This window comes from Saccoglossus kowalevskii, chromosome 17 (genome assembly GCF_978046115.1).
Source record: "Saccoglossus kowalevskii chromosome 17, keSacKowa6.1, whole genome shotgun sequence".
Lineage (NCBI taxonomy): Eukaryota > Metazoa > Hemichordata > Enteropneusta > Harrimaniidae > Saccoglossus > Saccoglossus kowalevskii.
In genome coordinates, this window is record NC_140657.1 from 8,046,033 (window position 1) to 8,064,589 (window position 18,557).

Here is an 18,557-nt window from a genome sequence, read left to right on the forward strand (position 1 = left end):
TTCAACTACTCTAATTTATTCTGTGATCTGATTTATAGTGTCAATTTTTTTTCTAGTGGTCAATTGATTTATTGGGTCAAATAAGCAGCAAATATGCTGGTAGACGAGGAGTTCCACATTCGTCAAGTCTTAACGAATTATTACAACTATGGATGACATGTAAAGGTAAGATATTCTTTCTACTCTGTGAAGTCTACACCACTTTAATTAAAATTGGCTATCACTCATAGAAAAGCAGTGATTTGTGCATTTATAACAGTTCTGAAAAAAAATTATCCACCTTGCAAGTCGTTTGAGAGTTCACCAGTTGTTGTATACAGTACAGTCCGAGCATAACTTCATCTGTCTCAAAGCTATCATAGCTTGTTGTCATTATCTAACTAATCTAATCACATTAAAAATTGTATTTTTTTATAAAAAGACTAAGCAAGCTATAAGAGCCAGCATGGGAGTTAATAATTTTTGCTCAAGCTGTTGTTTTGTACCTGATTTGTGTGATGAAAACTCAGATTTTATTTATTAAATGTTTGATGATGACAACCTTGGGTAACTGATACCACTTTGTATTGCAAACCAGTATGGCCACCTGGTGGCCATTGTTGCTTAGTTTTTTGCTTTATTTTTGTGTTTGACGTTGATCATTTTATTATGTTCATTAAAAACACATGCACCAAATGTACACTCCTGTGATTGTTATGATGTACACTTATTAGATGACTGCATGCGTGACTGACATCCATCATTAACTGTGATCTTAATGACTAGACACAACAAAGGAAGTTCATTGCCAAATTTAAACTCTGTCACCAGAGACACATTTTCATAATCAGCTGTTTATTTACTTCCTGATTATGACTAGAATACAGTTGAAATGTCTACCAAGCTCAATAAACTTGCGTTTTAAGGGAGGAGAATAAATCATAAACAGACTTGGACTGAAATGGAATGTTCCTATGGCTGCCATGTTTTTTTTTACTGTTGACATGTGGTATGGAAATTAATAGCATATATGCAAAAACTTACCTTTTTAATAATTGTAACAAATTATTAATATTGAATAATATTACCCGGTACTCTTTACTGTATTTTAAGGGGGGTTTAAAATTGTAACCACCTTCCCACCCACGAAAAATTATCCAAATTACATCTTTCGTTCACAGCGGGGAAAACAGTCGAAGGCAAGATCTTTATCATTTTTTTTTTTTTTTTTTTTTTTTAAATATTTTTGGATATCACTGTTGTCTCTCCTGACTTTTTTTTTGTATGTGCAAATTGCAAGTGCTAGTGACGACACATAGTGCATTTTGTCACAGAAGTCATAATCATGTTTGGGACTACATGACAGGGCTGTGTGGCCATCTCTCTGTCAAATGGCAATTTGTAATGCGCTATCCTGGCGTCAATCAGGCCTGGTCGAACACAAGCACCTGCGGACCTTAACTAAGGTTCCCCCAAAGTTGCATTCGTTAGTGAATGAATCTCGGCCAGTGGAATTGGCCTTCCCATTGAGTCTGTGGCACACTCACCCAGGGTAGGGATCGACCCTTTGATGTTCAACCTAAGGTAGGATTTGAACTTGGGTCTACCGATCATGAGCCTTTATCATTGTTTTCGTTGTGGACACAAATCAATTTCTGCCATGATGTTTTTCATCATAATTTGATCTGAAACAACTTCCTTTGACCTAATATAGGTCACGTTTTTTCGTTAGCCAATAAAAATGCTGTGTTGTACAGACAAAGTTTACTGATTATTGACGAAATAATTTTTTCAACGCAATGCGGAAGTGTGTTACCGCGATGTTAATATGCGATCTGTTAACACTGATTTCAACGAAAAAACATAGATTTTTTTCCCTAAAACCTGTTGATTTGCAATTTTCGAAAAGTAAATTGAAAGTAGAGGAAGTATTAAACCTTTCACTGTCGAAGAATAGTTTGCTCAATTACATCCCATTCATGATAGTCTCAATGGACACGATTATTCGGAAAAGTAAAATGATGTTCAGTGACCAGGTTTTACGACTTAACGATCACATTTTCCAAAACTACCGATACTGCTCAAAAGAAATATGGATAACTTCAGTATTGCAACATTGGGGTTTATCCTGAATAAATAACAGAATAGAAAAGGTCTGAACCATTTTCCGTACGTTCGTCCGCCATGCACTCTGAAATTAATGCGAGTACTAATCATGATTTTTATGGAATGAAATACACTTTTTACATGCACATTTTAATAAATGTCACCCTGGGCTTATACTCATGGATGCCCCCAATTCATTAAATGTCTAAAAACAGAGGGGTGGGCTTATACTCAGGGAGGGGCTTATGATCGGGGAAGTACGGTATCTTTATGTGTCTAATATATAAATACAGTATGCCTATTTTTTTAATTTCAGCTACGAGATGCTTAATGGAGATATCCACGCAATGTATTGCAATGTTGATAAGTAGCTGTCCAGATCACTGTGTAGATGCCTTGTTGGATACATCTGTGTTGCACTCACCACACTTTGATTGGGTTGTAGCACATATTGGGTAAGTGATATGGTTGATAAGTGTAGGTATGTAATAGCTGTCCAGATCACTGTGAAGATGCCTTGTTGGATACATCTGTGTTGCACTCACCACACTTTGATTGGGTTGTAGCACATATTGGGTAAGTGGTATGGTTGACAAGTGTAGGTATGTGATAGCTGTCCAGATCACTGTGTAGATGCCTTGTTGGATACATCTGTGTTGCACTCACCACACTTTGATTGGGTTGTAGCACATATTGGGTAAGTGGTATGGTTGATAAGTGTAGGTATGTGATAGCTGTCCAGATCACTGTGAAGATGTCTTGTTGGATACATCCGTGTTGCACTCACCACACTTTGATTGGGTTGTAGCACATATTGGGTAAGTGGTATGGTTGATAAGTGTAGGTATGTAATAGCTGTCCAGATCACTGTGAAGATGCCTTGTTGGATATATCTGTGTTGCACTCACCACACTTTGATTGGGTTGTAGCACTTATTGAGTAAGTGGTATGGTTGACAAGTGTAGGTATGTGATAGCTGTCCAGATCACTGTGTAGATGCCTTGTTGGATACATCCGTGTTGCACTCACCACACTTTGATTGGGTTGTAGCACATATTGGGTAAGTGGTATGGTTGATAAGTGTAGGTATGTAATAGCTGTCCAGATCACTGTGAAGATGCCTTGTTGGATACATCTGTGTTGCACTCACCACACTTTGATTGGGTTGTAGCACATATTGGGTAAGTGGTATGGTTGATAAGTGTAGGTATGTAATAGCTGTCCAGATCACTGTGAAGATGTCTTGTTGGATACATCTGTGTTGCACTCACCACACTTTGATTGGGTTGTAGCACATATTGGGTAAGTGGTATGGTTGATAAGTGTAGGTATGTAATAGCTGTCCAGATAACTGTGAAGATGCCTTGTTGGATACATCTGTGTTGCACTCACCACACTTTGATTGGGTTGTAGCACATATTGGGTAAGTGGTATGGTTGATAAGTGTAGGTATGTAATAGCTGTCCAGATTACTGTGAAGATGTCTTGTTGGATACATCCGTGTTGCACTCACCACACATTTCATTAAACCCTAATGATACCATTACTGTATTTACTCTTTAAAACACATTTCCAATAAGCAAACAATTGTTGTTGTTTTTATAAAAAACTTTTTCTTTCCTCCAGATCATGTTTTCCAGAAACTATTATCACTAGAGTTCTCTCATGTGGTTTGAAAGATTTCTGTAGCCATGGAAACCAGAGTGATAGTATGAGCAGAAGTGAGAAGAAGGTTCCAAAGATGGCATCTGTGGTTGGCATTTTGGGACATTTAGCATCACAACATTCAAAGGATATTAGAAAAGCATTATTGGAGCTGTTCCAGGTAAGTGAGTTGTTATGTATTCCAGGTGAGTTGTGATGTATTCCTAGTGAGTTGTGATGTATTCCTAGTGAGTTGTGATGTATTCCTAGTGAGTTGTGATGTATTCCTAGTGAGTTGTGATGTATTCCTAGTGAGTTGTGATGTATTCCTACTGAGTTGTGTTGTATTTCTGTTGAGTTGTAATGTGTTCAGGTGAGTTGTGATGTATTCCTAGTGAGTTGTGATGTATTCCTAGTGAGTTGTGATGTATTCCTGTTGAGTTATAATGTATTCCTGGTAAGTTGGGATTTATTCAACCTTCTGTAAAACATGTCTTACTTTGCTAACAGGCTATTTAGCCACGCTGTATTTTCACTAGACCATGAATTCTTATTATGGAGTTGTTGTCATTTTAGTCAAATTATAAATCTAATCTTTAAATGCATTTTACCATATTGAGGGCAGTTCTGGAGATTGATGATGTTCCCATGCACAAAACATGACCAATCTACTTTCAATTTGATTAACACATGCACCGGCGTTTGTGTAAATCTGAATTTGATATTATGGCATGTCAATATATTACAAATATCCATCTAGAACATTTGTTTTGAAAAACCAATTATGTGTCATGTTACAAATAAACAAATAAATACAGTGAGTGATAATATAATTAATAATAATATCTTTATTGAAATCAAATCCACTTTGGAATATTGATGTGAAAGAACAATAAAATTTAATGATGTATATTATATGTAACTTTCCAAAACTCATACAGCAATATACTGAGAGAATTGTTTTTGAGAAATTCTGCAAACATGACCACCTGTTAAATATATAACTTTCCTCATCTGGTCTTGCTGTACATAAAGTAGGCAGTCATGATTACTTATCCTATTTATCTTTCATGTAACCTTAATTATTGCAGGTGAGTTTAGAGAGTAATGATGAGCAGCAGTTATCCACAGTTCCATTCCTACTACAGCTGGCTTCTATGTCACCAATGTTATTAAAAGTCATCACAACGGACCTGGTAGATTGCTGTAAGTAAATAAGTTAACAATCCTATTACTGGTAGCGTAGTAAGTTTTGTTCAAATCCTAACTGCACTGGGTTGAATACAGAAATGGGTCGACCCTCAACCCTAGGTGAGTGTGTCACAGACCTACTGGTAATGACAAAGCCAATGTATGCTCAATGAGGGTGTTACAGACTCAATGGGGAGGCCAAATCCAATGTCCCCTATGTAAGTGTACTGCAGACTCAATGAGGAGGCCAAAGCCCACTGTACCATGTGTGAGTGTGCCACTGACTCATTGGGAAAGGTGAATCCACTGTCTCCTGTGTGAGTGTGCCACTGACTCATTGGGAAAGGTGAATCCACTGTCTCCTGTGTGAGTGTGCCACTGAGTCATTGGGAAGGGTGGATCCACTGTCTCCTGTGTGAGTGTGCCACTGACTCATTGGGAAAGGTGAATCCACTGTCTCCTGTGTGAGTGTGCCACATACTTAATGGGAAGATTAAAGCCACTGTACCATGGGTAAGTATGCTACATACTCAATGAGGAGGCCAAAGACCACTGTACTTTGGATAAGTACAATGTATGTCACAGATTCAATGGGGAGGCAAAAGCCACTGCACTGTCACCTTGCACAAGAATTTAATAATTGAACACATTGAGGTCACTGACTGATTGTCCATGCATATAGTTTACCCTGTTAGCCAGTGTTGACATAACTAAGACTTTTGTTAGTGTTGTATACATGTTAGTTTCTAAAAATAAAATATCATTCAATATTAATGCTAACAACCCTGAAAATGAATCCCATGTGACCAGGGATTGTGTTTTGTGAGTTAGAACACAACATTTTGCTGGAGTGAAGATTGCAAGTCTGTGGACTAGTCACATTCAATCCTCATAAACATAATGTCTCACATGTGTGTGCATTTGTTTTTGCCACCTGGATCAGGATGGCTGAATGGCGATCATTTCCAAAATGGCTGGTTTACAGTATATACAGTGTGTCCTTGTCAGCTGATTTGTTGTTCTCTGTTTTCAGTAACTCCTGACATTCTGAATAGACTGTCCTGCCAGTTTGCGAGAAGTTCCACAATTTTACAAGAAGCCGATGGTCTGATCACTTTGGTTGTTCACCTGATATGTAAATCTGGTAGCGGTGCATTCAAATTGTTTCAGTTTGTTCTGGAGACAGCAGCACCAAATTTAGAAGAAAGGGATTCACAGAGCTATGTTGTTACACTGCCTCATGTACAACAATGTGCAGCACTTATATTGGTAAGATAAGAGGTCATCCATGAATCTTATAAATGTTATGTGTACTTTCACATGTAACTGTCACATGTCCACCATGTAACTGTCACATGTCCACCATGTAACTGTCACATGTCCACCATGTAACTGTCACATGTCAGCCATGTAACTCACATGTCAACCATATAACTGTCACATGTCCACCACATAACCACCACGTGTCCCCTATATAACTATCACATGTCCATCATTTAAGTTTGTAACTATTCCGTTCACCATATAACTGTCACATGTTCACCATATGTATGTAACTGTCACATGTCCACAATAAAACTCTCACATGTCAACCATATAACTGTCACATTCCACCATATAACTCTCACATTCCACCATATAACTCACATGTCAACCATATAACTCACATGTCAACCATATAACTCTCACATGTTCACCATATGTATGTAACTGTCACATGTCCACAATAAAACTCTCACATGTCAACTATATAACTGTCACATTCCACCACATAACTGTCACATTCCACCATATAACTGTCACATGTCCACCATATAACTTTCACATGTCCACCATATAACTCTCACATGTCAACCATATAACTCTCACATGTCCACCATATAACTGTCACATAATATAACTTGTGTGAATTATTTCTAGGATTTATTGCTACTAGATCTACAAAGAAACGTGTATTCCAAGTCATTTGGAAAGACAGAAGTGACAGAGATACCATTTTTGATGGAATTACAAAGGCATTCTAATGATTTATGTAGATTCATATTAACTGCCACAAATAAACGGTAATGTTTGGTTCCCATTCCTTAATCATTGTCTTGTCTTTATTCTGTACACAGTTGTTCTATGTGAGTGTATGGGTCTGCATATAGCATGGTATCAAAAAATAAATGTCATTTTAATAGTGTTTGACATTATCCAAAACCATAACTAAATCTTCAATTTATTAGAGGTTTGGGGAAATACATATCAATGTCACAATGTGCAAAACATTTTACGTATACAAAAACGCATTGTTCGCATTATCGCCTTTAAAAATTACACTACACCCTCAGCACTTTTGTTTAAACAATTATGCATTTTAGATATTTATAAACAACATTCTCAACAAATTGGAACCTTAGTGCATGATGCAATTTATGATAGATTACCACCAATTTTCCACAACTACTTCCCTCAGATTGAACATAATTATAACACAAGACAAAACTACAAATGTAATCTTTCTCTCCCCAAAGTTAAGAAAAGATGTGGTCAATTTTCTATAAAATATATTGGCCTGAAAATATGGAACACAATTCCGACTCATATTAGATCCATACAGTCGAGAAACATATTCAAAAAAGAATACAAAAAATATCTTTTGTATACTTAGTGAACTTAGTGTTTTCTTGTACATAAAATGTATATACATATCTATATATATATATATATATATATTTGTTTTCGCTATTTCTTTAACTAGCCCTAATACTTAATTATTATGAATATTTATTTAAGATGGGAACGGACTAGATTAGCAGTCACTTGACTGCTATTTTCCAATCCTATTCTCACTTATGTTCTTGCATTGTCTTTAGTTTTTGATTCTATTATTGTATTGGTTATAATAAGGAGAATAAACTTATTTATTATTACCAGTAGTTGCAATGGATCCTGACACGACATGTATTTTATGCGCATTTGAAGTCAACATTGTGAAGTTGGTATTTGTAATTTTATATCATTTTATATTATATTAATAGTTTTCTATATTTCAGGTTATACTGGATTGAAAGATTACTGTCAGTTATTGGTGTTCATTGCGGTGAAAGTTGTGCTTCAGATATACTCTGTTATCTACTCATTAATGCTTCCTCACAAGACAAGGTGAGCAGCCATGGCAACCACATTATGCTCTTCCTGAAAATGATTAATAATACAGTGCCCTCTGGTGGCCAGGAAGCCAACAATTTTTCTATCAATTTACTATTTGAATTCAATTTAAATGGCTGACTGGTGGCCAATTTTGACTTATAATTTTTCTAAATCCTAATAATTGTTTTAATAACGTTGTCAAAACCAGTTCTCAGTGATATTTAGCTATGATGACAATACCAGTATCATTCCAGGATGCATATATAGCTAATTAATTCCAGATTCTGGGAATCCTCCACCATTTATTGTTATATGTGCCACTTTTGTTGCAATTCTAAGGAATCACCATTTACATAAATTGCAACTATGTGATAACAATACATGTGTTTCAAGTGTGCATTATTTTTGTTTTTTTCTTTCAGGCCAGCCAAGTAAAATTATTTTTAAATCTTCAAGCAGACTTTGAAAGTTGTTTGCCAGATGTGATGCAAACTGCTGTACAGAATTCACTTTATTCATTACAACACATAACAGATAAACAGGTAACTCAGTTTCTAGATTAAGTATATCTAGACATGTCACCTGATTTACAATAATTTATACCCTATATATCTAACCCATCCTGATATCCTATTCAACTTTTCCTGATATCCTATCCAACCCGTCATGATACCCTATCCCAAGCATCCTGATATCCTAATCAACCCATCTTGATATCCTATTAAACCCATCCTGATATCCTATTCAACCCATTCTGATATCCTATTCAACCTTTCCTGATATCCTGTCTAACCCATCCTGATATCCTATTAAACCCATCCTGATATCCTGTCTAACCCATCCTGATATCCTATTAAACCCATCCTGATATCCTGTCTAACCCATCCTGATATCCTGTCTAACCCATCCTGATATCCTGTCTAACCCATCCTGATATCCTATTAAACCCATCCTGATATCCTATTAAACCCATCCTGATATCCTATTAAACCCATCCTGATATCCTATTCAACCCATTCTGATATCCTATTCAACCTTTCCCGGTATCCTGTCTAACCCATCCTGATATCCTTCAACCCATCCTGATATCCTGTCTAACCCATCCTGATATCCTTCAACCCATCCTGATATCCTGTCTAACCCATCTTGATATCCTATTAAACCCATCCTGATATCCTATTCAACCCATTCTGATATCCTATTCAACCTTTCCCAATATCCTGTCTAACCCATCCTGATATCCTTCAACCCATCCTGATATCCTGTCTAACCCATCCTGATATCCTATTAAACCCATCCTGATATCCTATTAAACCCATTCTGATATCCTATTCAACCTTTCCCGATATCCTGTCTAACCCATCCTGATATCCTTCAACCCATCCTGATATCCTGTCAAACCCATCCTGATATCCTGTCAAACCCATCCTGATATCCTGCCAAACCCATCCTGATATCCTGTCAAACCCATCCTGATACCACTCATTTCAATATCTATGTTTTATCTTATCCTGATGCAATATTGCATCCCACTGCATAATAATGGTTGGTACACACATTGTCTTTGTGACCCTATGCATATATTTGAAATTCCTCCCTTGTTACAAGCTGTAAAATGCAAGAAACTGTGCACACATGTGGCATTTTGAATTAGCACCACCAGAAATGATATTTCAAAAAGGTATGACTCAATCCTTGCCTGATGAACTTCTGTGAATGTTTCACTTTTATATATAGTGAATTTCATGATTTTCTGTCTTGTGTATCTAACAGGAAATTAAAGCATATAATAGAGGGGTTATTCGACTAGTATTTATAAGTCATATATTGAATTTATTTCAGACTTTACAACTACTGAACAACTTTACTTTGCTCATCAAATGGGAGAGTAGTAGCTCTGGCACCAACACTGCAAGAACAACCTTGAAATCCACGTTACAGAAATCTGTTCAGATATTGTCATCGTTATTACATCATGATTGTCCAATCATAGCATACCAAGCAGTACAGTTGTTGTACCTAGTTGGCCTGTCCCATAATATCCAGGCAAATACATTGATGAATGTTTTACAGAGTACAGTCAGTTATTTTTTTAATCTTCTTCATATGCCAGGTACGTGAGGCGCAATTATTTATGGATGATATATTAGTTTAAGGGCGCTCTTGACGACGAAACATCACGAAAGTCACTGCTAGAATTTACTCACATGCCAAATACGGGTTTTTATGACCTAGTAGGTGATTTTATCAACCCTGGAAAGAAAAATGTTCTCCTTGTGCAACTTCTCAAAAGCCCATAATCATAATATGCACAGTATGGCCTATTTCTCAAGTGTAATACAGCTGATTAGTCTTGTGCAGTGGGGTTAATTGCCCATACGCAGTATGGTCTATTCAGAAGGTGCAATGTAATATTTTTATTCCGAGATGATATACTTAATTTTCACTCTCGCAGCTGAACATTTGTGAGCAATACGATCCTGAATAAGTGTCCTCTGAATAGCAACCCATGCGATACAAGTGCTAATTAGTCCCCGTTCGGACGCAGTCCGAAAACGGGGACTTATGTTTTGACGTCCGTGCGTGCATGCATGTGTGTGTGCGTGTGTGCGTCCGAACCTGTATCTTAGAAATGCCTGAACCAATCACAATCAAACTTCACACATACATCATACATGATATCATACATATGCACGTCAATTTGTTTCATGATCTGATTCAAGATGGGCGAATGGCGGCCATTTTTGTGCTAAAAAATCATAAAAATCAAGCATTTCTCGGCTGTTTACAGATGGATTTTGTTCAAACTTGATATATACATTAGACATTATGGGACCTTGTTTTCAATACTTTCTTCACTTGGCCACAGAATACCCATTATTATACATCTGTCACCGTAACGCCATAAGTTACAGCGTGCCATAATTTTGCAGTGTTGCACTGGGTATTTTCATCCTACCATAATAGAAAATGCGAATTCCAAATATGGAGTGTTCAAGCACGTGAGCATTCTCTAATAATAAAAACAAACATGGCAGCCCCCAGGGTTTGACCAGATTCAACACAAAGAAGTTCGCTAAATCTGTTCTAAACCTTTCGACATTCCCATGATGTATCATTGGGAGGAAAAGATGTATAATAAGGTTATTACGAGGATACCGCAAAGTATGCACTCAGACAGTACGTCCTTGCATCGATCTCTGCTGCATGTCGGTCGTTACTTTCATTGTTTTGTCTTCGTGCATACTTATCGGTATCCTCATAATAACCTCATATTGTCATATTTTAAGCCATGAAAATAAAGGCATGTAATAATATCTAAAAGAACTCTGTGAAATTGTCACTGCTATCAGACTTTGTGATTTTGAACCTGACCCTTGCTTGCTTAAAATGGTTTTCAGTATTTGTTTGGTTTTATTTTACTAGATTCCATGACTGATCAAATTGTGACTACGAAAAATTATTTAAAATCTTTATCTCGGAGTGATCCTGGTCAGACAATGGTTATCCGATTTATAATACAGGGCATCATGAACAAGGTAAGTATAGACCATAGTGAATTAGTTATCCCATTTATAATACAGAGCATCATGAACAAGGTACAGTATAGACCACGGTGGATTAGTTATCCAATTTATAATACAGTGCATCATGAACAAGGTACAGTATTGACAACAGTGGATTAGTTATCCCATTTATAATACAGAGCATTATGAACAAGGTACAGTATAGACCACAGTGGATTAGTTATCCCATTTATAATACAGTGCATCATGAACAAGGTACAGTATAGACCATAGTGAATTAGTTATCCCATTTATATTACAGTGCATCATGAACAAGGTACAGTATTGACAACAGTGGATTAGTTATCCCATTTATAATACAGTGCATCATGGACAAGGTACAGTATAGACAACAGTGGATTAGTTATCCCATTTATAATACAGGGCATCATGAACAAGGTACAGTATAGACCACAGTGGATTAGTTATCCCATTTATAATACAGTGCATCATGAACAAGGTACAGTATAGACAACAGTGGATTAGTTATCCAATTTATAATACAGAGCATCATGAACAAGGTACAGTATTGACAACAGTGAATTAGTTATCCCATTTATAATACAGAGTATCATGAACAAGGTACAGTATAGACCACAGTAAATTAGTTATCCCATTTATAATACAGTGCATCATGAACAAGGTACAGTATAAACCACAGTGAATTAGTTATCCCATTTATATTACAGTGCATCATGAACAAGGTACAGTATAGACAACAGTGAATTAGTTATTCCGTTTATGATACAGAGCATCATGAACAAGGTACAGTATTGACAACAGTGGATTAGGTATCCAATTTATAATACAGAGTATCATGAACAAGGTACAGTATTGACAACAGTGGATTAGTTATCCCATTTATAATACAGAGCATCATGAACAAGGTACAGTATAGACAACAGTGGATTAGTTATCCCATTTATATTACAGTGCATCATGAACAAGGTACAGTATAGACCACAGTGGATTAGTTATCCAATTTATAATACAGGGCATCATGAACAAGGTACAGTATTGACAACAGTGAATTAGTTATCCCATTTATAATACAGAGTATCATGAACAAGGTACAGTATAGACCACAGTAAATTAGTTATCCCATTTATAATACAGTGCATCATGAACAAGGTACAGTATAAACCACAGTGAATTAGTTATCCCATTTATATTACAGTGCATCATGAACAAGGTACAGTATAGACAACAGTGAATTAGTTATCCCGTTTATAATACAGAGCATCATGAACAAGGTACAGTATAGACAACAGTGGATTAGTTATCCCATTTATAATACAGAGTATCATGAACAAGGTACAGTATAGACCACAGTGAATTAGTTATCCAATTTATAATACAGGGCATCGTGAACAAGGCACAGTATAGCCCACGGTGGATTAGTTATCCAATTTATAATACAGAGCATCATGAACAAGGTACAGTATTGGCCACAGTGGATTAGTTATCCAATTTATAATACAGAGTATCATGAACAAGGTACAGTATAGACCACAGTGAATTAGTTATCCAATTTATAATACAGAGTATCATGAACAAGGTACAGTATTGACAACAGTGAATTAGTTATCCCATTTATAATACAGAGTATCATGAACAAGGTACAGTATAGACCACGGTGGATTAGTTATCCAATGTTTAATACAGTGCATCATGAACAAGGTACAGTATAGACCACAGTGGATGGATTAGTTATCCAATTTATAATACAGTGCATCATGAACAAGGTACAGTATAGACCACGGTGGATTAGTTATCCCATTTATAATACAATGCATCATGAACAAGGTACAGTATAGACCACGATGGATTAGTTATCCAATTTATAATACAGAGCATCATGAACAAGGTACAGTATAGACCACGGTGGATTAGTTATCCAATGTTTAATACAGTGCATCATGAACAAGGTACAGTATAGACCATGGTGGATTAGTTATCCAATGTTTAATACAGTGCATCATGAACAAGGTACAGTATAGACCACAGTGGATTAGTTATCCAATTTATAATACAGTGCATCATGAACAAGGTACAGTATAGACCACGATGGATTAGTTATCCAATTTATAATACAGAGCATCATGAACAAGGTACAGTATAGACCACGATGGATTAGTTATCCAATTTATAATACAGAGCATCATGAACAAGGTACAGTATAGACCACGGTTGATTAGTTATCTGATGCTTATAAATCATGCCTAGCAGATTTGAACATTTATGTTCAACACATTCATTCATTTTTTTATTATTGATGATACTTTTATTTGCATGCCTTGTAGGGGAATGGTTTCCTGTTTGGAGGAAAGTTAGATGCGAATGAGCTGACCATGAAGGTACCTGAACCCAAGGTATCATTGCAGAAAGAGAATGAAAAGCATGCATTGTCTGTGACATTGCCTGCTACAGCTTCCACTGTATTCCATGCTGGCATCATTGGTCAAGGATTGAAACCCAAAGTAGTGAATAAAATCCCACCACAGGTGAGATATGAAAAGCAATTATTGTGACTTGACTTGTGTCTTGCATGTGGGTGACTTGTGTCTTGCATGTGGGTGACTTGTGTCTTGCATGTGTCTTGCATGTGGGTGTCATGTGTCTTGCATGTGGGTGACATGTGTCTTGCATGTGGTTGCCTTGCATATATTTTTAAATCATTTCCATATAAGCATTATTGTGTTTATTGCTTCTCTCTCAAAACAGCCAAGATTGATGCAGAATATCCAGTCTGTGTTAGATGTTTTATATTTGTGTGGTTGTGATGACAGATGTGTAGATGGAGAAATATCAGAGTCATCTGCTACAACCATGGCTGAGTTATTAGTTGATTCAATCTGTCCTGATGTAACGCATGCTGGTGTAATATGGCCAGACGAAGAATTCATGAAATATACAGTAGAAAGGTAACATCAATATTGCCATTTATACCTTCAACTAACTGACACAGAAGGGTGGGGCAAAGATGTGCTGCAAAAATCAACATAGAGTGTGTTCACAAACCAGATTGTCAAAATAGTAGCATTAAGTCTGTTCTATATGAAACTGTCATGTGCTGCTTCTCTACATACATATGTACTTGCCAATTCTCAACAATTTTGATATTTTTTACTCTCTCATTTTCTTTAATCTCTAGTTTATAACTCCAAATTGTACCCAGTATTGTGATGCAAAATACACCAAGGTCCAACAGCAAACATTACTAACGGAGACCCACAGACACAATATCAATGCCCCTTCTCTGCATTTTTAAAAATCCAATTGCCAAGTTTGCAGTGAATTTGCATTTTAATGGACGTACTCCTCAGACATACATTGTATATTGATCTCTATAGTTGCAATCAATGTCTATTGTTTATTTAATCTATGTTTATTTCATGACAGAGATTTACATATCAAGAGAAGTTTTGAGGATAATCCAATTTTAATGCATATTTTGAAAATTATTGCTAAAGGTAAATAACAATTTCTATTTATTTGATATGTATCTAGACACAAGACTAGCTTGTGGGCAGTATTCCCTCTACACTGAGACTATTTGTTTTTTCATTCCTAAAACACAGTCAGGTATGCATGAAATAAAAAATGAATAAATATTGCTGTGTCTTGCATGTGTCTTGCATGTGGGTGCCATGTGTCTTGCATGTGGGTGCCATGTGTCTTGCATGTGGGTGCTATGTGTCTTGCATGTGGGTGCTATGTGTCTTGCATGTGGGTGCCATGTGTCTTGCATGTGGGTGCTATGTGTCTTACACATGGGTGTCATATGTCATGTGTCTTGCACGTGGGTGCCATGTGTCTTGCATGTGGGTGCTATGTGTCTTGCATGTAGGTGCCATGTGTCTTGCATGTGGGTACCATACGTGTCTTGCATGTGGGTGCCATGTGTCTTGCATGTGGGTGCCATGTGTCTTGCATGTGGGTGCCATGTGTCTTGCATGTGGGTACCATGTGTCTTGCATGTGGGTGCTATGTGTCTTACACGTGGGTGTCATATGTCTTATATATGAGTGTCATGTGTCTTGCATGTGGGTACCATACGTGTCTTGCATGTGGGTGCCATGTGTCTTGCATGTGGGTTTATTGTGTTTTGCGTATGAACAAATATTACATACTATAAATAATTGTGTTAGCCCAACTAATGCGATATATATTGAAGTGCAAAGTTTTCCATTGGAAAAAAAAAACAGTTATCATTGTAGAATGGTGAACTTGTTAAATCTTGTTTTGTTTTTATTTCTTTTCAGCTAAACCAATACTATGTAAATGTACAGTGTTAGTCTATGGTTTATTAGCTACTTTAATAAATTACTGGGAAGCAAATCGAGAGAAAAAATCCAGTCTGTCACCAAAAAAACTGCACATATCAAGTGAACTTGTGCATTGTATGGCATTGGTGAGTTACTTAAAGAAATACTACACATACCGAGTTGAACTAATTTGCAACAATATTACTCATTCACAAGTTGTTGTTGCAATCATTTTCATCAATTTTTTACAACACAGTGACTTTGATGTCATACTTTTCTCATAATTCTTTGCTGGAGATTCAAGATGGTGGAAAGTTGAATACTTAGAGAATAAAAATTGTTATAAAAATACTGCATGAATTTGCATTCTCCTACAAATCGGAAAATCTTTCATCCGGCAGCATTATGTTGTTTTCCCAGACTTCTCCTTTACAACTTCTGAGTAACCCTTAGTGAGTTTGTGCATTTCATGGTTATTTTTAATTACTAACTATTATTTGTTTCAGGCTGATTTTTTACCGCCGTCACTTGGCTTAGTATGTGAATTGTTTTACATGCTCACTCCATATGAAGTGTTTCTATTACTTATGAACATATGGACATTTATGAAAGTGAGTATTTACTGTTGAACAAGAAAAAAAGAAACAATTTTCATTTGTGTGCTAATAATTTGTGTGCTTGAAAAACAACAATTATTTTTGCTACCACCATTGAATTAGAATTACTTGTCAATGAATGAGTTTGTATGGTAGATGCTAAACCTAGTAATAATGCTTGCCCCCTACTGTACTTTTCTTCATTTATGTTTACCAGTGAAAACACACACACTTTTGATGCAAGAATTTCAAGTTATTGCCGTGACTGACTATTTGAAAATCCGAAGCTAAAATTTGGGCTAAGCAAACCTAGTGTTATGAATGAATCTAGTGCTTAAAGCTGGAGTGTCGTCACCTTTGCACACGCAGGAATTTAATCCCAAGCGACGATAACAACACACGCTAGAAACGCAAAGGCTCATGGGTAGACGCTTGTTTGTAAACAATGACACGCTATGGCCATCTGACGCATGCGACTCCCCCGCTTTAATGCTGTGGGAAAATCACAGTCAATGTTTCCATGGAAGCAAGTTTTGGTACTTCAGTTATTACCGGGGGTATTTGCTCTTTTTCATTAATTTGATTCGCTCAGCAAAATATAACAAGCAGTTTCTCGGCTGAGATAGCAATGCACGTTTCCAATTAGAGAATTGATATATCATCACAAAATGAATAAATCAGAGAGAGGTCTACATGTAGTACCTATATGTATAATATTAAAGTGATCAGAATTACAGTTTTCAACAAGGAGTTGAAAATATCACTTTTTAGTAAAAAGTTGATGTGGACGAAGACAAACAATCACTCATATGATAAACTCTGCTTGACAAAGTTGACAGTTAAGATATAAATTGGTACTGCTTTTAAAATTTCAATATTGTATACTTGTTAGTGACAGCTATGCTTGAAGGGAACAATCAAAATCTTTTCAATCATTGAAAGTCAAAGTCAACTTTCCAACCAAATAAACCCACATCATCTCGTTAAATTTCTTGTTCAAGAATTGTAATAAAAAATGATGTCCAGTTGGTTCAAATTTAATGATTAAAAAAAATTATGATCAAAAAATTGAACAGAAACATAAATAGTGCGATATTTGATTTTTTTTTTAGGAAAATCCTCCAGCAGAGGATTGTTACCTCACAAAGGACAAATATGGTAGAAGATCAAGAGTGTTTGAAGCTGGTGAGTACTTTTACTGTTTTTAAAGGAATGGCTACCAATCCCTGGGACTGCACCAAGGAATTATGGGATACCATCATCTTATGTTGTCAATCCAAATTTTTTATTGAGTGAATTTTTGTTTTATTTCAGTTGATGCGAAGTACACCAAATTATTACACTCAGTGCTGCATCACAATATTGAAATGTGTGGACATTTTTACTCAAGGATATTTCCAGTAAGCCAAACATGATGTCATTTCCTGTTTCCTCACACATAATGATGTAATTTCCTGTGCCCCCCTAAGGATCAGGTCATTTTCTATGATCCTCCAAGATGATGTCATTTCTTGTGACATGGAGATGATGATGCTATCAATGGTGATGTCACATTCAATGAACTAAATGTGATGTAAATTCCTGTTACTTCACACATGATGATGTAATTTCCTGTGACCCCCTAAGGATCAGATGATTTTCTATGACCCTCCAAGATAATGCTGTTTTTTGTGACATCAGTGGTGATGACACATTCTGTGAACTTAAGTGACGTAATTTTCTTTGACATTACTCAGCAAGTGTACATCAATTGAAATGGACATAGCGTTGTTTGACATGTACTAAGCAGTACCAACATCACATCCATGGAGCTACAATTTTGTGCCACAACATAATGCTATCATGATGTACTAATATTCCCATCAACAGTATCAAATTCCCACCTAGTAGCTTGTAATGTGGAATAAAGAAATAATTATGCTGAACTTTGAAATCAATAAAATTCTTATGCCACAATAGTTTCCAAATACTTTTACTATTCACTGTTGTCTCTCCAAAAAAAGGGCACAAGCTGTGTTTTTCACGTAAAATTGGACTTAATTTCCTTGTGAAATCAAATAGGATTACTGTAA

General features: G+C 36.3%; 1 protein-coding gene across 2 annotated transcripts in view; it reads left to right on the forward strand.

Moving 5' to 3' along the window:
- Window positions 1–18,452, forward strand: part of LOC102809192 (integrator complex subunit 5-like) — a 29,701-nt gene extending 11,249 nt beyond the window's left edge. Inside the window, exons 4-20 of one of the 2 annotated variants that reach the window (XM_085492533.1) lie at window positions 57–165; window positions 2,402–2,540; window positions 3,712–3,910; window positions 4,821–4,935; window positions 5,954–6,189; window positions 6,841–6,983; window positions 7,959–8,067; window positions 8,478–8,597; window positions 9,898–10,168; window positions 11,482–11,594; window positions 13,925–14,125; window positions 14,346–14,545; window positions 15,024–15,094; window positions 15,887–16,035; window positions 16,396–16,500; window positions 17,598–17,670; window positions 17,800–18,452. In XM_085492533.1, the coding sequence (XP_085348659.1) occupies window positions 57–165; window positions 2,402–2,540; window positions 3,712–3,910; window positions 4,821–4,935; window positions 5,954–6,189; window positions 6,841–6,983; window positions 7,959–8,067; window positions 8,478–8,597; window positions 9,898–10,168; window positions 11,482–11,594; window positions 13,925–14,125; window positions 14,346–14,545; window positions 15,024–15,094; window positions 15,887–16,035; window positions 16,396–16,500; window positions 17,598–17,670; window positions 17,800–17,900 (2,454 nt within the window). In that variant the 3' untranslated portion in view covers window positions 17,901–18,452. Of the gene's footprint in view, window positions 1–56; window positions 166–2,401; window positions 2,541–3,427; window positions 3,509–3,711; window positions 3,911–4,820; window positions 4,936–5,953; window positions 6,190–6,840; window positions 6,984–7,958; window positions 8,068–8,477; window positions 8,598–9,897; window positions 10,169–11,481; window positions 11,595–13,924; window positions 14,126–14,345; window positions 14,546–15,023; window positions 15,095–15,886; window positions 16,036–16,395; window positions 16,501–17,597; window positions 17,671–17,799 lie in introns of those variants that run through there. The other variant, XM_085492532.1, reaches the window with a different exon arrangement.
- Window positions 18,453–18,557: the final 105 nt, after the last annotated feature.